Source organism: Protomyctophum bolini (assembly GCF_963924005.1).
Source record: "Protomyctophum bolini genome assembly, chromosome: 7".
NCBI lineage: Eukaryota > Metazoa > Chordata > Actinopteri > Myctophiformes > Myctophidae > Protomyctophum > Protomyctophum bolini.
Genome location: NC_137868.1, coordinates 24,598,819 through 24,620,028, shown reverse-complemented (window position 1 = coordinate 24,620,028; position 21,210 = coordinate 24,598,819). Strand labels below are relative to the sequence as shown.

The following is a 21,210-nucleotide window of genomic DNA, read 5'->3' as shown; positions in this document are numbered from 1 at the left end:
AAATCATACCCGATTACCATCATTGTTTTGTTTCTTTTAAACTCAATAAAATATGTAATGACAAACTGCATGTTTTTAAACCTTTATTACAACTCGTTAAACAACTTAACTTGAAATAGCCCTAATTATGTCTTAATGATAAAACATCACTAACTTTCACAAGAATGTGTGGTAAATATCACCACAACTTTCTTCACATTTTGTGAAGGATCTGATTCAGGAGTATCACTCCCTGTCATCTTTCTTCTTTTTCTTTCGGTCATGATGTCTGTCATCTGGGGAACGAGAATCCCTGCACAAAGATCAACCTTTATTTAATCAGGCAGGTGAATCAAGAACATTCTTAACTCTTCTAAAACGGTTTTCAGATCTGATTATGTTTTATGAAGAAATGTCTGTTTTCAGATAATTTATCTGTCTGTACACACCAATGTCCAACTCCATTCATAATCAACTACACTGGAAGAACATTGGCTCTTAAACATAAATCATTGTTACAGCCTTGGCTCCCCTCACGCAATAAATATACATTCCATCTTATGAAGCTAGACTTTTCACCTCTTCTTTCTCTTTTTCTTCTTCTTGCTCTCCTTCTTGCTCTCCTTGCCTTGACTGTGCTCCTTGCTATGATGGCGTCTGCTGTGGGAGCCATGTCTCTCCCGGGAGTGACAGCGGGGTGACTCTGTGGAGGATGACCGCCCTTCATCGGACCTTCGTCTGAAATTGAAATATGGAGATACACGGTTTCTTCCAAACACTGACGACATATAAAAAGAGTTGGTAGTTACACCAGGTTTCAGATCTTATGATTCAAGAACTGAAAATGCCATTAGGGGTTCCTGATAGAACATCATTAACAAAACAGACAATGTGAGCCAGAAGGTGTGACCTTGGGATAGAAAACACGAACTAGATAAAACTGAAGTGAATCAATTAAAAAAGAAAGTGCTGATACCCAAATAAAAACTCAAATAAAATGTATAATGATTCCAGACAAATGAGTGATCTGTAAATGTCAAAAACCACACCTTTGGGAGGAATGTATGGCTCTTCTGGCTGCCTCTTCTTCTCGCTCCTCATCTTTCCACTGCCTGGACAGCTCACCAGAGTGTACGTCAATCACCTCACGAATGACCTGTGGGTGGGTATCACATTAGCCATAAGCTTATGTCTTTCCTGAAGTTACTGAGGTTCAAACTCAGTTCCCCCACACAGGAGACAAAGCCTGTTTGGATTATGCTATGCAGCCTTGAGATGCAATGCCCTGCCTCACTTGGGCAATAGAGATATTGCTGTTTGGGCTTCGTTCAGGCAATACCACTCAAACTGAAGTATATAGGGTTTAAGCCAGGGGATATAGCTGTCACTATGTCAAAAAATGAACCGCTTCAATCTTCACCTAGCTATGTGTATGGATGTTCCATGTACATATCTTCAGTCCTCACAATTAGATTATTGAAAGTGATGACAAGCATACTTGACCACTGCAGAGTGGGTGTAAAGCTAGCACTGCATTATAAGACACACCCACCTCAGTGTAGGACTTCTTGGTGATGTGGACATTCTTGGCTCGGTAGGACTGACGCCTCCTCTTGTAGTCCCTCATCTCAGCCATCATCTCCAAGTGTGATTTGGGCTCCTTCTGCTGCTCATCTAAACAAGATTAGATTTTCTATTTATCCAAGTACATTGTTGTGTGTAAACAACAATGTGTGTAACATTTCTTATTATGAGTAACATAGTAACAAGCTAGCTTTGTTGCTCTTTTGAGATAAGATATCTTTAGCGATTTCACTGTAATGTCTTTGGATAGGTTGAATGTTTAATCTACCAGGCCAGGTTACCTTTACATTTTGATTCAGGCTTCTGATGACAAGCTTACAAGCAACAGTACATTACGCTATGCATGCATGGTCAAAGCTACACCGCTTTACACAGATCCATCACAAAAATATTATTTAAGATAGACTAAATTTTTTAGTTTTGTGACATTGAACAGAACAGAATGTATGCTCATCACATGCACTCCCTACCCCTTTTGAGCTTGGCCACCAAATCTACATAGAGATCCTCGTTATTAGCGGAGGTAGTTTGATCCCTCTGCTGGCTTGTCACGTGGTCAAACAGAGCCAATCGATCAGCCACGGTGAGGTCACAAATGGCTCGCTTGTGATTCTGAGGAACTTCAATAGGCTGGCTGGAGTACTGACCTGGTGGACAAGGAAGCATGTGTTACACAATACAGACTCACATACTGTAGGACACACACACTCACACAAAATGGTCAGTCTTTCTACAAGACTCCACAAATGGAGCCATTCCCCAACACGTAAAGGGAAAAGTCTGTGTGTTATGTATGCATTATGCATGCACGTATGGGGGGGTGGGGGTGTACAGGCCATGTATGTATAACCTTCCTTTTGAAAGGATATGGTATTAAAGGATACTGCACGTAATAAGGCAAGCCTGAACCAGAACAGCTGTACTGACATAGAGCCCAGCTCCTCTCTAATACTCACCCCTGTTACTGGAAACAAAACACACAACACAATAACACATACATATAAAATATATATTATATTTGACAATATCAAGCTGAAAATTCCAAAGAAAATAAAAAATAAACCCATTTATAATGATTAATTTTGTTCAATCAAGGTGCAGCAAAAAAGAGTGCTTATTCTTCCATAGATCCTGCAATTGCAAGTCATGTTAGCCTTCACACTGATCACAGCAGCAATTAGTTCTTCTGGCATTAAGAATAATATTGCTTTTTAGTGCCATCTACTGGACCAACTTTATAAATACATTTCTATGTACAGGTAACTACAAGTTAAAAGGTAGGTCTTTCCGAGGTAATAAGCAGAAACCAAGCTCTTACCTTGCCAAAAAACTCCTTCCATTCTCATTAGTGGTGCAGCGGCTCTTGCCTGGAGAATAATCTGTTGCTGGGTGGATTTATCTGTACAGATAACACAACGGGAATAATATGAATTTTAAATGTTCCCATGAAAACAATGAGCTTGGTAGTACGATTTCTTCATACCATAGGCTAATAAAGTATAAGGGGATAAACAGTTGTTCACAAACAGCTGAGCAAAAAAAAAGAAGAAGCTGTTCACAAAGCAATTCCCTCATGTGCGTTTCACTCTGGCAGTGTGTAGAGTAGACTAATCGAATAAAGTTCTGGAATAAATCAGCACACGCCCCCTACTTGCAAGGCTGAACAGCCAACCCCTGGAACCCCTCCCTGTAGCCCCTCTCTGTTGCGCTTTACACCCTGCTATCGATGGGTGACAAATGACTGAGCTGGGTCATTTGGCTAGCGACGTCATACATACTACTACAACCAAAAGCCATGTGTACACACCACCTACACACTACAACAGATTTTCAGCCACAGATATAATCACTGGTTTCTTTCAAAAATGGCCTAAAGAATCACCTATCAGGAGACCACAAGGGGAGATAAATGCGATTTCCCACAGAAAGGAGTTGTCATTCATTGCTGCTGTGTTCCCTTTTTCTCCTTTGTATATAATAGTGTTTTGTATTTGTTGATCACATGTATTACTATTTATTATTACTGTGTTGCCAACGTTGTGCTGGTGTGAGGGCCTTTAGACATTGCTCCATTATGTTCTGTGGCTGCTGACATACAAAGACGGCAGAGTCCAGACTTTAAGCCAGGTCAACATGGCTATTATATAGATATGGGGCAGGGGAGGGAGAGTCCTCCTTCACATTTTAATCCGTTTTTCATTAAAATATATTTTGTGGGGCCTTCCGGTATGGCGACGAACAGGACGGTCGCATAAAGTTGAGAGCTCCCACAGCCAACTTATTTATACCACGCTAGATACTTGTAAAGTAGAAAACAAAAACCACAGTCAACGAGAAATGCACACGAGAAGGGGAAACAAAAAAAGAGACGAGAAAAGTGAAGAAACACACCAAGAAGAAGTCACAAGAGAAGACACGCTAGCATCCGAAGCTAACGAAATCAGCATGGCTTCCCTCCAGGCTAGTTTGGACGCTATCAACAGCCAGCTCGGCGCCCTACGACAGGAGGTGAAAACGGACTTGAGAACATTCAAAGAAGAAATCGCGACACAGATGGATAATAAGCTGATTGAATTCAACAGGGATCTCACACAAAAATTCACCAAGATCGACACGGAGATGAAGGAGCAGCACGCTAAGATGGACGGCGCCCTGCTGCGCACCGAAGAGATTGAGCAGTGGAGCACTGAAGTAAACCATACTTTGCAACAAATGTTGGAAGAACGTCAAATGATGATTGACAAGCTAGATGATGCTGAATCGCGCTCCAGAAGATGTAATTTGCGTTTATACAATCTGCCAGAGGACGCTGAATCAGAGAGTGAATCGATGGTAAAGTTTATCAACGATTGGCTGAGAAGAGAAATAGTGGATACTGAACTGTCTATACAACGAGCCCACCGAGCACTAGCTCCGAAGAGGAACCCGGACCAGCCGCCGAGATCAATAGTGATTAACTTTCAGCAATTTGCTGTAAAAGAGACAGTGCTATCAACGGCTTGGGGGAAGAAAACGGTGATGTACGGGCAGAACAGAATCTACTTCGACCACGATTTCACGGACAGAGTACTACAACAGAGAAAAGCCTACGCCGAAATCAAGAGGGTCCTGAATGCGGAAAGTCCGAAAATCAAGTTCAACACACCCTACAACAAGATGCGGATCCACTGGGCCACTGGGAAAGTGGTGTACCACAGCGCAGAAGAAGCGGCCAAGGATATGCGGAAAAGAGGACTGATGACCGGCGGAGAAGGAGAGGGGACAGGCGACGGCAGCAGAAACAACATGAGAGAAGGCGGAAAAGAACCCACGCTCATCGAAAGCTTGCAAAATGCCAGACTGGCCAGCTGGACACAAGTCGACCGGAATGCGGCATGGAGGAGAAGGGCGAGAGGACGGCTGCAAACATACAGTCACGCTAAGTAACTGAGAGAAGGAACCTATAGAGCCGTGAGTTAAATCATTGAAAGAAAGGACTGAAACCTAACGTGTGATATTTGCATTCTCGTGTGTGTGTGTGTGTGTGTGTATGTATGTGTGTGTGTGTGTGTGTGTGCGTGCGTGCGTGTATGTGGGGAGGGAGGAGGGTTGGTGTAGTTCGCTAATCTTTTTAAGTAAACAACTGAAGTTTAATTCTAACATTATGGTGAGCTATACATGCAGCCCATGTGTGCATGCGCACATGCGCACGCATGTGTGTGTGTGCACGGGGTGAGGAGGGGGGTTGATGTGATTCACTTGTCTCACAAAGGAGACCATTAGGAACGAGAACTGAAGCTTCAATCTAACATATTAAAGTGGATTATATATACGGCCCTCGGTGTGTGTGTGTGTGTGTGTGTGTGTGTGTGTGTGTGCGTGTGTGTGCGTGTGAGTGTATGTGTGGGGAGGGAGGGATAGGGTGACTGACTGTGGGGAAAGCATGTTTTTTTTTCTTTTTCTTTTTCTGACAACATTTATCTACATGTGCTATGTGTGTTCCCCAATCGTCCATCTACTTTGTGGATGGAGGACTGGGGAATAATTAATTAATGTAAATAAGATCAAAGGGACACTGACTTGTACATGTGTGGATGGATGGAGGGATGAGAACATGTTTGATACAATGGGAAGCAAATAAGAATATTATTAGATCCTTCAACGTTCATTTTATTTTTCTACCAATAAGGAATATAGAACAATTTAAGTTGGTTCAAAGGGAAGTGATGCAACTTTAACTCTAGTATGAGTAAACCTTTAGGGGTAAACTTTAATGCTGGATGGGGGCCCCTCCTTAACGCAGGGATTTCCCCCACAAAACCACAGGAGGGTCAACAAGAAGGAGAGGAGGTTGACAACTCTTTTTGGAAGTCTGCATTCGTATATGTATCTATGTTTTTGTTTTTGTATATAGTTAAAAGGGTTTACAGTTTTATTTTGATCTTTGCATATGAATGCACCAAGAACCTAAGAGGGAACCGTCATAATTATTTTTTCGGATACTCTATAACCAAATATGACCACGAAACAGGAGATTAAACTTATGTCTTTGAATGTCAACGGTCTGGGAAACCCGGTCAAAAGAGCTAAAGTTATGACCAAGCTTAAAAAAGAAAAAGCACAAATAAGCTTTCTTCAGGAAACCCACTTATCCAAATCAGAACATGAAAAATTGAAGAAATTTGGCTATAAGCATACATATTATAGTTCACACACCAATACCCGTAAAAGAGGAGTGGCAATCCTGATCTCTAATCAAATCAAGTTTGAATGCCAAAAAGAAATAAAGGACAAAGAAGGCAGATATATTATTGTTAAGGGAACAATTCAGGAGACAAAAGTGACGTTGGTTAATATTTATGCTCCACCCGAGAGCGATAAACAATTCTTTAAAACATTATTTGACATCATAACTTTGGAATCAGAAGGAATTTGCTGGTGTGCGGGAGACCTAAATGTTGTGATTGACTATGACTTAGACACCACTAGCCTGAACAGGAATAAAAAGCCCATTTCAAAACTAGTCAAAAACACATGGGAAGAAATGGGTTTTGTTGATGTTTGGCGAGACTTCCACCCGCTCCAAAGGGACTATAGCCATTATTCCCAGACCCACTCTGTCTATAGCAGGTTAGATTATTTCTATACGCAAAAAGAAAATAGAGAATTGATCCAGGGGTGTAATATTGGAATAGCAGATGTGTCTGATCATAGTGCCGTTTATATGAAGGTCTGTTTATCTGACAGAAAAAGGAATACAATATGGAGGTTAAACGCTGGACTGTTAAATAATAATCAGGTGGTAGAACAAATCAGAACCGACATTGAGAACTACTTAACTGATAACAACAATGGTGAAACTACTCCAGCAATACTATGGGATGCCCTAAAGGCAGTTATCAGGGGGAAATTAATTGCAATCTCGAGCAGAATGAAAAAGGAAAAACTGGCTAATTATAAGCAACTATTATCTGACCTTAAAACACTGGAACAAAAACATAAGATAAGAGCAGACAGACAAATATTCACACAAATGACTGAGGTAAGAAAACAAATCAATAATATTCTCCAACAGGAGGTGGAAATGAAAGCAAGGTACTTTAAACAGAGCTACTATGAGGCTGGCCCTAGGGCAGCAAGGCTATTGGCTAGACGCCTAAGGAAACAGCAAGCCGATATTACAGTTCACAAACTGATGGACCCCAAAACAAATCAAATAAAATACAAACAAGGAGAAATAGAAAGTATCTTCCAGAAATACTATAAAGAACTGTATACCCAAACACCCACCTCCTCTGAAGAGGAAACCAGAACATTTCTTGATAAATTGGACTTGCCTAGTATTGGTGAATTAGAAAATAAAAGGATAACAAAAACTATAACCATTGATGAAATCACCACAGCAATAGGAAGATCAAAGGCTAGCAAGACTCCTGGAAGTGATGGGTTCCCATCAGAATGGTACAAGAAATTTGCAAGTGAATTAATCCCTTTATTGCACAACACTTTTAACTGGGTTAAAAAGAATGGCTCTACCCCCCCCTCCTGGAAGGAAGCGGTAATTACAGTTTTACCAAAACCTGGGAAAGACAAGACACTTTGTCAGAACTTCAGACCAATTTCACTACTAAATGTCGACTACAAGCTATATACCTCAATCCTATCAGAGAGAATTCAATCTTTTATTGCAGATATGATAGACGAGGACCAATGTGGCTTTATTCCCGGAAGAAAAACGCAGGATAACATTAGGAGAACTTTACACATTATGCACAAAATAAAGAATAATAACACTCCCGCAGCAATGGTTAGTCTGGATGCCGCCCAAGCATTCGATAAAGTTTCCCACAGGTTCTTATTCCTAACACTGGAAAGATTTGGGTTTGATGAAAAGGCAATTCAGTGTATTAAAACGCTTTATATTAATCCAACAGCTAGAATAAAGGTAAATGGTTCTCTGACAGATAGATTTGAAATAGAACAAGGTTGTAGACAAGGATGTAATTTAAGCCCCTCCCTCTTCGCATTTTTTATAGAGCCACTGGCCCAGATGATAAGAGACAACGAAAACATAGCGGGAATAGAAATGAATGGTGAAAGACATGTTGTGAGCCTTTTTGCAGACGATGTATTGGTCCACTTAAAAAATCCATTGGAATCATTTGAACACCTACTGCAAACATTAGATCGGTTTAGTCTATACTCAGGCTATACATTAAACAAGTCTAAAACTCAAATTCTCATGCTCAATTGTAGGCCGAATCAAAAACTAAAGGAAATAAATATAAATTGGGAGGCAAAATCAATTAGGTACTTAGGCATAAATATAACCAAAGACCTATCCAAACTATATGCAAGTAACTACCAAGAAATTGATGATAACATAAAAAAAGATATAGAGAGATGGGCCACATATCCAATGGGGTTTAGTGATAGGATACAAGCGATTAAAATGAACGTCCTGCCACGCCTGTTATATTTATTCCAGTCATTACCTATCCCTATACCACCGGCCCAATTCACGAAATGGGATAAACTTATATCAAGGTTTATATGGGATGGAAAAAGACCTAGAATAAGATATAGTACTCTACAATTACCAAAGAATAAAGGGGGAATGGCACTTCCAAACTTAAAGGAGTACTTCCATGCAGCACAACTGGGACCACTCCTTAACTGGTGCAGTCTACCGTATATAGCTAAGTGGAAGGACATCGAGGTAAAAGGGTTTACAATCCCGATTCATACAAATATAGGAGAACGAGGGATCCAAACGAGCGTGAAGAGTGAATTAGACTTGGACCCAATAACATCTTTTACTTTAACTACGTGGTACTCAATAGTGAAACAATTGAAGGTTGGAAAGGAATTGGGTATGTTAAAATGGATCTCATATGATAAGAAGTTTGAACCAGGAAGGTCCGATTCAAGGTTTAAGCAATGGAGGGATTTGGGTGTGACAGCCATATGCCTATTAACTAAAAATGGAGAAATAAAAAGCTTCGAAGAAATAAAAAATGCATACGACCTGACTAATCAGGACTTCTTCCGATATTTACAGATGAGAGACTATTATAACAGAAATATTAAAAGACCGGCGGAAGAAATACACCCCATAATACGAATCATTGAACAGGCGTATGGTAGAGTCACACCCAAAGCCATATCTGTGTTGTACTCGTGTTTGATGGATTCCAAAAAGTTTTCCACAATATATGTAAAAAATAAATGGGAAAAGGAGTTGGGTGAGGACATTCCAGAAAAGATGTGGGACGATATGTGGGAAAAACACCAGACAACAACCCAATCAAAGGAGTGGAGGGAATTTGTATGGAAAAACCAAATACGGTATTTTATAACACCCCAAATTAAGAGCAAACAGCTTAAGAGCCAACAGCCATGCTGGAGAGAGTGTAACCACATGAACCCTGACCATACACATGTTTTCTGGAATTGTGCAAAGATACAACCTTTCTGGTTGATAATCCACACAGCTATTTGTGAGGTAATAGGATACGACATCCCCTGTTCTTGCCTTGTAATGTACTTGGGTCTCATTGAGGAATCTATCCATCCGAGAGACCAATATCTGGTCAAAATCCTTCTAGCTGCAGGAAAGAAAGCAATCACAAAAAATTGGCTCAAGACTGACATACCAGGCTATAAACAATGGCGAGCAATCGTGGACAATATAGAAGACATGGAAAAGTTGACATTCAAGATAAGAATAAGAGTAGACCTCTATGAAAAAAGATGGGAAAAATGGTCGTTATATAAATGTACAAGAGGTGAAACATAATAGGATGATGGAAAAGAAGAGTTAAAAATATTCCCAAAGTAAGGTTCTAATTATATTTAATTGTATTTAATTTATTTTGTAAATTTAATTTATACAATCTGTTTGTTTTGTTTTTTATTTTATGTCTATTTTATTTGTTTTTGTTGTTTTTGATTTCTATGTCCATGTGGAAGTTTGTCTTTGTACTATGTTGTTGTTGTTATTTCTATTTTGTTTGATCATAATGTCTGTAAAACCCTAAATAAAAACAAAGTTAAAAAAAAAAAATATATTTTGTGACAAATGCATTATCACCCAGGCACCTAGCTCTGGTCCATAGCTTTAATGCGTTGCATTTAGAGCTATGTTACTCTCGACTTCCGCCGCTCGCATGAATGCAGACCAGCCTCTCGTCTTTAGCGTAAATAAAAAGAAAGTTTAGCTACTCACCAAAACAAAGGCGGGTTGTGTGATTAGAAAACCTACTTTCCTTAGTGGAAGCACTCTGAGCCCCCCCCCCCCCCCCACCACACGTATAAACTGTACTTTTTGGCCAGAAAGGGATTTTTTTTCACCAGAGGAATGATATTCTCTATGAGGCAATTCTCTGGGCAATATCGGCAGAAGGCACAGTGGTGGGGGGAGGAGTGCTCCCACTAAGGAAAGTAGGCTTTCTAAAGACGAGATGCTGGTCTGCAACTCTGCATTAATGCGAGCGGCCGAAGTCGAGAGAAACATAGCTCTAGTCTAAATGCAACTCATTAGAGCTATGGACGAGAGCTACCAGGCACCCAAACACTTCCAATATTGTCTCAACACGTCTCTCTTTTTATCTCTCTTTTTCTCTACATCAAATTGTCAATTCATATGATGCAATTACTCACCTATTGTAAAGGTGCGAATGTTGGTATTTTCATAACACACAGTGGCGTCATACATGTCTGCCTAGAAAGAGAAATTGTGGTTTTGTGGACAGTTAATGCCTGAATTGCTTTCAAAAAAGGAATACAAAATGAATTGATGGAGTTTCCAAAACAGTCACTCGGGTGCATAACTTCATGATAGATTGAATTTACAGCTCTACGGTTTACATACAAAATTGACATCATGATAGTTGAATTAATTCTGAATCGAGTTTAATTTGCATATAATGCGTGTTCCTACCTGTTCCTCGTGTGAATAGCCCATTTTGCTGAGGTTACACGAGGCTTTGTGTCTCTCCATGCTTCTGACAGGAACTATGTGGTTGGGGTCGTAGGGGCACTGCTCCATCACTTCCTATACACACACACGCACACACACACACACACACAAAATTCAAATACATGCGATGTCATCACACTGTATCTATAGTATATCCATTAATCTATCTGTCTATATACATACACACATGATGTACATACATAAATACGTGTCAACTTTGCACGCAACACAGTGTGAAGTTATGTGAACGTTCAAATACATCAGTATCTAAGTAGCCTCGGAAACCCTTTCTTGTTTCAGAGCTGACCTTATATTTATTTATACTAGGGAGCAGACAGACAATGGTGTCTGCATGATGATGATCATAACAGTCAGTCACACTCTTCGAACTGCTTAGCAGCCTAAGGCTCTCGTAGATGTCTTTTTTTTTATCGATTGACATTTTCAATCCGAATCGATCAAAAGACAAATACATACGAGAGTCTAAATCTTAGGCCTACTGTTTAATTGTAGGACTCCTAAATTAAATGAAAACTGTGGACTGCACTGCATACAGGCATCGGCCATTTAGAGCTTTATATGATTATTGCTGCGTTCACACAAAGTGAATAGCAGATATAGCCGCTTCTTTGACTTTACGTGGTCTTTTGCTGGTTTCACAAGTGAGAAGATACAGCTAACTATAGCTAACAGACAGCATGTATAACATTACCTGAGGAGGTCGCGGGTCCTCGTCTTGCTTCCATCCCAAAGCGTCGAACAATTCGTTTAATTGCTTCTTGCAGTTCTCTGTGAACTCGGTCAACTCCCGTAGGCGGTTCAGTCGATCTTGAAGCGTTTGTGTTTCTAAAGAGTCCGTCATTTTTGTGTTTTGAGAGCTTTTGTTTTCATTCAATGCGCAGTCGCGCACCATGTAAACAGTGTGTCTTTGGCTTGGCGCAAAAAGATGACGTAAAACGAAGTCAGAATCACCCACAGTATGGTGGAAAGCCTGGTGAGGCTTAGTGCTTAACCACAGTAGTATTCAAAATCAAATCCAGTATTTGTCTCCTTTAATAGTAGTCAAATATATTATTGAACAAGTACAAGTTTCTCAGTCAAATTTGTACTGTAGTATTTTAAAAATTGCTTTAGGGTGGGTGGCGGGTGCCCACTGCCCAGCACACTGCCCGACATGTTTCCTGGCTGTCCAACTTGTATACTCTCAATAAAGGGAAAATAGCATAATATATTAAAGGTGCAGCATTAATTGATAATTATCATAATTATATTAGTGTTTGTTTAGTCACAGGGTATCACCTTTCTAGATTCAAAGTATAGTGTAAAATATAGTGTATTGTCTCATTTGTCTGTGTATTACATATCGTATAATTACCCAGTAAATGTAGGCCTACTTTGTTACTGTCGACCGCACCGATAACCCATAATTCTCTCACCAAGATTTGACAATTCAATGAAAAAAACACGCTTATTAACTTTTATTACTGTTGATTGTGTATGTTACATAACATGACACAGACGTAATTTTAAGATTACATTGTACAATATTTGCATGCAACAGATTGAATGTTCGTCAGCTGCTCATGTGGGGATCTGGCTGCATCAACACAGGAGGATCCACTAAATCATGCATGAGAAAACGAGAAGACAATGTGAAGCAAATTAATTAATAATAATAGGCCTATGTTTAACTGATAAAGGCATCCCTAAAATGTACTTACATTACTTCAAGTGTCTCAGTGTCTTCAATGGTTACTTCTTCCACTATATCAACCGTGAATCCTATTGCCGTATTCTTTCTCACTAGATAAATGAATGACATTAAGAATATTTCAACAAGTTCCCACTGATAAGATGACATTCAATATTTATTGAAAAAAAAGAGAGGAGGAAAAAAAGAAATAAAACAATTCAGAAACATAATTTGCCTCCACAAAACCCCACAGAAACCACTGGAAAAATGATTCACTGAAGGATTAGACTAAATACAAGCCAGTGTTGCCATTATAAAGACCCCTATGGTTTATATTCTAATCTACAAAAAATACAAATCAATATAATGACTCACTTCCCTGGGGGAAAATGGGGTATCCATCCCAGCAGTGACATGGTCTACCATGCCTATTATGCCCAAAAACACTCAGGTGGCTTCCAATGAAATGCTGTGATGCATCTCTAGCATCTACTCTACTGAGAGTTGCTGCTGGCCGATGTTCTGTGTAGCTGTAGACACTGGGAATTTCTGCATGGACTTGGACTACGGGAGGCGTCCATCGGTCATCAACACCTTGAGAGATGAAGTTGTGGCCTCCTAGACAAAGATGATATGAAAATAGTATTGGATGGTCAGATGATATATTTGGTCATTAACAATAAACTATACCAGTAAGACGCCTGAGGGGCGACAAGCGACCTCGCCTGGGTGACAGCAGACTGCTGGGCGAGTGTTGGCACTTTGGCATGGAGTCAGATCAACATATGGAATTAATTCTGTACTGGCCGTTACAGAGGGTGGTGCTGATGGCTCAGTACATCATCCTAGGTGAGCTTCCCTCTCCCATGCAGGACATACAGTTATACACCGAGTGCATGGTGTATATAGCCAAAGCTAAGAGGATCATTAAACACCTACCACCTATAGCTACAATCTGTTCAGGCTGCTACCATCAGGCAGGCGATACCACATGCAGTATCAGAACAAACTGATTCGTTCATACCAAGCACTATAGGCCCAACTATAAAGATATAATTAAAACAACAAGAACAAAAAAACAATGGTGAACAATATAGTTGATAGTTATCAACTTTACTTATCATGGTCTTGCTTGGTGTGAATGGCTCTTCTACAGCCAGTAGAAGGAAGTGAGTGCTATTTATCGGTTACATTCTGTGGCTTTGTCATACTCATATGCCTATTCCAGCTATCTCAAAGCCCTGCTGAGTTTGGGCAGAGCTTACTGCCAAAAGTCACCTGCATACATTGGCACATACAGGGGAATGGTCGCAATGCGTAAACGCATTGGGTATGCTGTAGGTTGCACACATTTCTTAATCCTGATTCAATTCAATAGAAGACAAACCAGATAGCACGAGAAAGACAGATTACAGATAATAAATCAGTGCTCAAGCACACATTTTGTCACAAACATAATTGAATGTTGTTATTAAATTGAAAGTAAACTAAAAGACATTTAGTTTCAAACGCATGTCATCCATTCCATATGTCATTCATGATCATAATAGATGTATTTTACCTTTAGTTTGGGAACAGCATTTGGGATGTGTGTCATTTTTCTCCAGGAGCTCCTCTTCATCCTCCATATACTCCCAATGCCTCAGCAGTGTTGTACCAGCGTTACCTAAGTGTTGCGGGTGGCCAACATATGCCCTGCTTGAACACCTGGTACAATTATGTCGGTACATCAAGGCACAAAGGCAAAACAGTCCTCCTGCTTCCGATACTGATTCCGATACCACAACTGATTATTAGGGGCGAGATGAAGGTCAAGTTTGTGCAAGGACCACGGTGGATGTAGCACAAGTGGCCAAAGAGGCTGAAAATGATTGGATGGCTCATGGTCAGATCGGATGGCTTTTGCATGATGTAATGGTGTGTGTGTGTGTGTGTGTGTGTTTACAACATGGGTGATCCTCAGAACTAACATTTTTGTTATTCATTTTACATTTCTGTGTATACACCCCCATAATCTTTGATCACACTAGTATGATCTGTTTTCAAAACTTGGAAAAACAAACTATATTTTTTTTAATTATTATTTTGGAACAAAACAACAAGAGCTATATCGAGTGGACACGATATCCTTGCTTGTGAACCAATGTGCATGTTAGTTATTAGATTGATTGAACAAATGTTTGTGTCGCAACATGAAATTGTGTAACAATTCTATTCTGCCACATGTTTTCAGTCCCCAGGCTACGCAGAGGGCTTACAATCACATCCAGATGTGATACAGATGACCTCCACATTATTTCCCCCGCCCCTTCAAGGGGTGTTCTGAACAATCAGAAGTTTCATAACACATAACACAGAGCCTGAAACAGAGCTTTAACGGTTCAAACTTTTGACAAGCCATGAAGCTCTGGGTTGTGCAAGTCCTTGGATTGTTCCTAAATCTGCAGAATGCATGCGGCAAAAGTGTAAGTGATTTTAATTTATTTTAATCGTGTGCACATTGTACGTTGTACCCACAATTAATAGCTATTGTTCTTTTTGTATGTGTATACATAGGGTGAGGAGGAGAGCACTTCTGAAACATGTGAACCAATCAGCATCCCTTTATGCACAGACCTGCATTACAATGAAACTAGCATGCCCAATATGCTTGGCCACACCAGGCAGGAGGATGCAGGTCTTGAAGTACATCAGTTTTTTCCACTTGTGAAAAACCCATGTTCCCCTCATATGAAGACCTTCTTGTGCTCCGTGTACGCTCCTGAATGTGTGTCGGGGAGACAACGCCGCCCCTGCAGGAGAATATGTGAAGCAGCACAGACAGGCTGTGAGCCACTTATGAATACGTTTGGCTTTACTTGGCCACCTTCTTTAAGTTGTGAAAGATTTACAATGGAATCTTGTGCAAGTGTAAGTTAATATCCATGATGCAAACATTTACATACTGTGGATAACATGTATAAATTTAATACGTGACTGGTAACAGCACCTAAGTCTACTGCATGGCCTGACACAACCATATACCTGCACATCACTAGTCATTCATTTGGTGACTTGTTCTGGAATCTGTATTTGCTAAATGTTCCTAATATCTTTCTAAAATTGTGGTTATTAACATATTGGCCCGAGTTAGCAATGACTCTAATCGTTGCTTCTTTGTCAGCGGCTCAGCGCTCTTAGGGCAGAGGTTGAACGTTATAGAGTGCAATATATTTAAGAAATTGAATCAATTATTACTGCCAGGCCGGGAGGTAGACCCTATCTCTCTCTCTCTCTCTCTCTCTCTCTCTGTCTGTGGGTGTGTGTGTGTGTGTGTGTGTGTGTGTGTGTGTGTGTGTGTGTGTGTGTGTGTGTGTGTGTGTGTGTGTGTGTGTGTGTGTTTTCTCTCCTGTAATAAATCTCATACCCCTGGATTCCTTGGATCATTATGCAACTCCCCTTAAATAGCTCAGTCAGTAGAGCACTGTTGTGCTCCACATGACTCCCAGTGGTGTAGCACATTGAAATAGGAATAGACTCCAATGTTCTCGGCTGACACCAACAATAAGCCTCACTGCCGACTTACTGCCTTATTACGCCATTTTGCACTTTTTTAACAAACAAACGTTTTGCTACTATCCCTACAGATCCTGTTCAGAACAATCGGTACACGTCACCTCTGGAGCCATGTGATGTTGATGATTTTCCATATCCCATTCTGATTGGCTATTATTGGCTTCCAACGTTTGTGACAAAAATGTACACAAAATTTGGGTCCAAATTTCACTTACAAGAAGCTTCTAGGTTAAAATATGACAAAAGTATTTACCTGAATATAACTGTAAAAGTTTAAGTGATTTTAATTTATTTTAATCATGTGCACAATGTATACGTTGTACCCACAATTAATAGCTATTGTTTTTTTGTATGTGTGTATACATAGGGTGAGGAGGAGAGCACTTCTGAAACATGTGAACCAATCAGCATCCCTTTATGCACAGACCTGCATTACAATGAAACTAGCATGCCCAATATGCTTGGCCACACCAGGCAGGAGGATGCAGGTCTTGAAGTACATCAGTTTTTTCCACTTGTGAAAAACCCATGTTCCCCTCATATGAAGACCTTCTTGTGCTCCGTGTACGCTCCTGAATGTGTGTCGGGGAGACAACGCCGCCCCTGCAGGAGAATATGTGAAGCAGCACAGACAGGCTGTGAGCCACTTATGAATAAGTTTGGCTTTACTTGGCCACCTTCTTTAAGTTGTGAAAGATTTACAATGGAATCTTGTGTAAGTGTAAGTTAATATCCATGATGCAAACATTTACATACTGTGGATAACATTAATTTAATACGTGACTGGTAACAGCACCTAAGTCTACTGCATGGCCTGACACAACCATAGACCTGCACATCACTAGTCATTCATTTGGTGACTTGTTCTGGAATCTGATTTTACGCACGCATGCACGCACGCACACACACACACACACACACACACACACACACACACACACACACACACACACACACACACACACACACACACACACACACACACACACACACACACACACACACACACACACACACACACACTATGTAAATATGCATGCACCTCTTGGTACCACAGCACCTCAAAGGCCCTTAAAACAATGCTCCAGACTTGCCAAAACAAACTGGTCAGGCTCCTACTTGGCCTCATCCCGCAAACCAACCTCACCCCTGCCCACTTTGCTGGAATGACTTAGGGTCGACGACAGAGTACAGTCTTGCAATGGGTCTGGTCCACAAGTTTCGATACATCACCAAGATACCCATGTATACCTGTCTAAATACTTCCTTAATGTTAACAAATTCCACACCCACAACACCAGAGGGAGTGCAACAAACCATGTGAAACCCAGATGCGGTACAAACAAGGGACTAAATTATTTTCTCTTATGCCACCAAAATGTGGAACGCCCTACCTACAGTCATTAAGACATGCAAATCCCTTGACTCCTTCAAAACCGCTTTTAAAGGGCACGTACAGATGGCTGCAATTCGAAACTGGCCCCCGTAAAATCTGAATCTCAACCGTTTCGGACGGTTTCCACACGGAGTTGCACCACTAACTTCACACGGGTGTGATTTTTACCTCCTTTATGATGAATTCCTGTTCTGTTCTTTGGCTTTATAGAAGTGTATATTTGTACGTCTCTAAATGTTTTGATGAATTGAACAAGGTGGACCCTCTTGTAAACAAGTGTAATGCTTTATTGGGTCGTCCACTCACAGTTAACAGTCTTTGTATTGAGTTGTGCTTGAAATGTACTGTAATTCTGCAAACTGTTAATACATATTTCAATCAATCAATCAAAAAAAGATTGGTTGATTGGATTCAAAATGTCAATATACTTTCTTGTCCCCAGGAACTCACTGCTGAGGGTGTTCTTGATAGGCTGAACATTAATCATCCTTCTGGCCAAGGTATTAAACTTTTATACTGTTTTATCAGTCATATCACATAACATTTGTAGCCCATAGTATTAAGCTTAATAATCATGATCTTATTTTCCTAATTGTAGCACTGAGTCTCCAGACTGCCCACATACTCTTGACTTTCAAGGATGTATCCTTATACCACTTAAAATCTGAATACCAATCAGACTGAACTTCATTGTCACATCACAGGGGTACGGTGTAAAGAAGTGGATGAAATGTGTTTTTCTAAATTAAAGGGACATTTTCTTCCTCATATCCTATACAATAGTTTAAATTACAGGGCATAGGAGCATACAGTAGTTCTGATATAATAAATATTAAATATATGATATAAATACAAACAAAACAGCACAAATAAGTTGGATGTTACTGATTTAAAGAAATAGTTTGAAAACAAGGATTTTACGAGCTTGTCACAGTTATGTATGCTATGATAACTGTTGGTTGATGCATGGACATGGTCTTTAGACATACAGTGGGTGGAATTATTTTATGTGATACAGAATGTGATGCATAATGTTTCATTTGGAATTTTGAGCTCTTAACCAGCTCTTTTAGGCAGATGAATCAGGCAAACTAGACATTACCGAGTTCTCCCAACTGGAGGAGTATGTCACCCTCATGAGAAGAGACTTCTCAGAGACCACGCGCAGTTATGTGTTTCATCCAAAGTTTGTCTCTGAAGAGAAAATGAAATTAATTTTGGATCACCATGGTAATATTGCACTCACTTCAACTTCAATCAATTCTGCTTTCCATAATTAAGTAAAAAGGGACTTATAAAGGGACCAATACAATGTTATTGCAGTTAACAAGTTGCGTGTGGCCAGTTATGTAGTTCTGCACTTATAAACGTATTGACATGTTTTAAAGAAAATCTATAGGTCTTCACTGAACATTCTCTCTATGGCAGGTCTCACATTAGAAGAAGGAACCTTCAGAACTCTGTGGCGCAGATACAGCTCCAATAAAGACATAACATATGATAACTACATGGCACTTCTTACAAAACTTCAGATCTTAAAAGGTAATGTGTTGTGGGTGAGTGTACACTTAACATTTTGCTTATTTGCATCTGACAACACGGCATGGATGACAGACTGATCAAACATAAATTCTGGAATATGAAAACCAATCCATTTGTCTACTGTTATACACATATAGGCTGATTATTGAGGTGCACAATTCTGACAAAAATATAATTCAGATTTTGTTTTGCTGAATATTGTTATCATGATTATGAATCATGATTATTGATGATGATGAATTTTTGTGGACAAATATAATTTTACATTTTTAATGTCTTGGTTACATTTTTATATTAACAGCTTTTTTATTTGTTTCACAATATATTTCTGAAATCCAAACGATTCGATTACCCTTTCAGTACAGTCCTTACTAATTCATTAATGCATTAACGAATTATTATATCATTAACAATTATCACTGTTTAGAATATATAGGTGGCCTATAAGGGTATTATGGAATGGCCGATACCTCGCAATCAAATATCTCCCAATCAAACTAACTTTTAATTTCGACTTGTTTATTTAATCAGATCACTTTGATGCAAATAAGTTGACAATTCCATGTGATTGCCAGCTTGCCAGCTTCTCCTTCAATAAGGTATGTTTACAGGAGTTTATAAAATCGCACATTATGCTTCTGTAGTGTATATGCATCTTTCACTTCCATTCTATGAAATGGATTCAAAGTGAAAGGGAGGTGGAGCCTTGGGTTGCGGAATTATGACAAGACACTTTCAAAAGTGTGGAGATTGGATACATTGGTGAACTTTAACCGGACGTCAACAAAGACATCATGGGAAATTGACAATGTTCTGGCCCAGCCGCCATGCCATGCCATACCGTCTTAGAACATCATTAGAACATACTGTAGCACATCATTGCTGCCTCATTTATAAACTGCATAGTGTGCATACCTAACTTACTATGCAATAACTAGATATTTATTGAATAGGATGATTTAATGAACAAAACTAATCATCGTTCTACCTTTCTTTGTCTTTCCAGTACATAAAGTCAACTATAATGTGAAATTGAGCTACTTCCCCGCACCATCATCAAGGACTTAAAAACGTTCCTTATATGACTAGTAGTAGTATAGTACATGGTTGGTTACAAAACTATTATATGCTTAAGTTATGGGACTGAATTACCATTTACAACCAAGAAGATAGTTTGTCTACTGTTCCCATGAATGTGTTACGTATGGAATGCGTTAATGACCTGAAAATGAAAAAGCATTTCTCTTATTTCAATTGACTTTTCATATTTACCATTTCATTTGAATTGTGGCAGCTTTATGCTTCCATAGTTACGGACCACGGCCCTTTCTGAGTATATATATTTGTGCCTTTGAATTCGTGTATTTTGCTTTTTGCTACTTCCCAGCCATTTTGTTTAGTCTAGTATTTCAGTTTGTTCACTTTAAGAGTAAACCTTCAGTTTGTTATTGTTATTCCTATATTCTATTTGTACTTTTACCTAAAAAAAGAGTGATAATAAAACTTAAAGTTCTTTTTGAAAATGGTCTCCTCCATTATGTTATTTCCCCTTACCTAGACAGGGGTAAGGGGAATGACTTTATTTGTCTGATTGCAATGAAACACATTTATTCACATGCAATAGTGAATAGAGGATATGCACATGCATCAAGTGAGTTGGAAAAATTACTGGCAAATTGAGTTTAACGCTGTTTAATGCAATCAGACTTTTCTGTTTGGATGTATGGGCTGTCAAGGCCAGAATGTAATCTTTTGCCACTCAGACGTTCCTGCATAACTTCTGGATATGATGATAATGTCACACGCATACCCTCTATATAGCTTTAATCATTGAACTGGGGGTGCATTTGAGGCCATGACATTTTAGTTTTTTGAATAAAGAATAAACACAACAAGGTAGGCTTATGTTTTGTTTTGACTGGGACAAGTATTGAAGAATTGTATTGAAGATGTGGTTATATATTTGATCAATTCCCAAAAAGGAAATACATTTTCACCAGC

General features: G+C 39.5%; 2 protein-coding genes and 1 long non-coding RNA gene across 5 annotated transcripts; 1 reads left to right on the top strand and 2 right to left on the bottom strand.

The window, feature by feature from the left end:
* Positions 1-72: 72 nt before the first annotated feature.
* On the bottom strand, positions 73-11,941 carry snrnp48 (small nuclear ribonucleoprotein 48 (U11/U12)). Of its 2 annotated transcripts, XM_080768819.1 has the most exons (9): positions 11,736-11,941; positions 10,985-11,098; positions 10,705-10,765; positions 2,882-2,962; positions 2,034-2,210; positions 1,532-1,653; positions 1,029-1,135; positions 559-717; positions 73-292 (listed from the first exon to the last, which is right to left on the bottom strand). In XM_080768819.1, exons 1-9 carry the CDS (start codon positions 11,934-11,936, stop codon positions 226-228), a joined length of 1,089 nt encoding a protein of 362 aa, XP_080624945.1. In that variant the 5' UTR covers positions 11,937-11,941; the 3' UTR covers positions 73-225. The 2 variants fall into 2 exon arrangements, 1 of the variants encoding a protein (XP_080624945.1); XR_013964410.1 differs by lacking the exons at positions 73-292; positions 559-717; positions 1,029-1,135 and having other exon boundaries at positions 1,536-1,653; positions 2,034-2,527.
* A 570-nt stretch (positions 11,942-12,511) lies between these two features.
* Positions 12,512-14,520, bottom strand: LOC308318073. The gene is made up of 4 exons (XR_013964321.1): positions 14,278-14,520; positions 13,092-13,334; positions 12,745-12,826; positions 12,512-12,643 (listed from the first exon to the last, which is right to left on the bottom strand). It is a non-coding gene; the product is annotated as an uncharacterized lncRNA (long non-coding RNA).
* Positions 14,521-15,047: 527 nt separating this feature from the next.
* Positions 15,048-20,732, top strand: LOC308318468 (uncharacterized protein). Of its 2 annotated transcripts, none has more exons than XM_080768036.1 (9): positions 15,048-15,181; positions 15,273-15,626; positions 16,639-16,986; positions 18,110-18,167; positions 18,266-18,309; positions 18,741-18,897; positions 19,096-19,209; positions 19,741-19,808; positions 20,216-20,732. In XM_080768036.1, exons 1-9 carry the CDS (start codon positions 15,116-15,118, stop codon positions 20,237-20,239), a joined length of 1,233 nt encoding a protein of 410 aa, XP_080624162.1. In that variant the 5' UTR covers positions 15,048-15,115; the 3' UTR covers positions 20,240-20,732. The 2 variants fall into 2 exon arrangements, with proteins under 2 accessions (XP_080624162.1, XP_080624161.1); XM_080768035.1 differs by having other exon boundaries at positions 16,639-16,992.
* The last annotated feature ends 478 nt before the right edge of the window (positions 20,733-21,210 follow it).

Bases quoted from the DNA above. Each gene is read 5' to 3' on its own strand.
- snrnp48 (XM_080768819.1), bottom strand. From the start codon at position 11,936: ATGGTGCGCGACTGCGCATTGAATGAAAACAAAAGCTCTCAAAACACA. The intron at 2,211-2,881 runs GTAAGAGCTTGG...CTTGTCCACCAG, and splicing joins GGAAGGAGTTTTTTGGCAAG to GTCAGTACTCCAGCCAGCCT. The intron at 293-558 runs GTGAAAAGTCTA...ATCTTTGTGCAG, and splicing joins AAGAAAAAGAGAAAGAAGAG to GGATTCTCGTTCCCCAGATG.
- LOC308318468 (XM_080768035.1), top strand. From the start codon at position 15,116: ATGAAGCTCTGGGTTGTGCAAGTCCTTGGATTGTTCCTAAATCTGCAG. The intron at 15,627-16,638 runs GTAAGTTAATAT...GTGTATACATAG, and splicing joins CAATGGAATCTTGTGCAAGT to GGTGAGGAGGAGAGCACTTC. The intron at 19,210-19,740 runs GTAATGTGTTGT...TTATTTAATCAG, and splicing joins AAAACTTCAGATCTTAAAAG to ATCACTTTGATGCAAATAAG.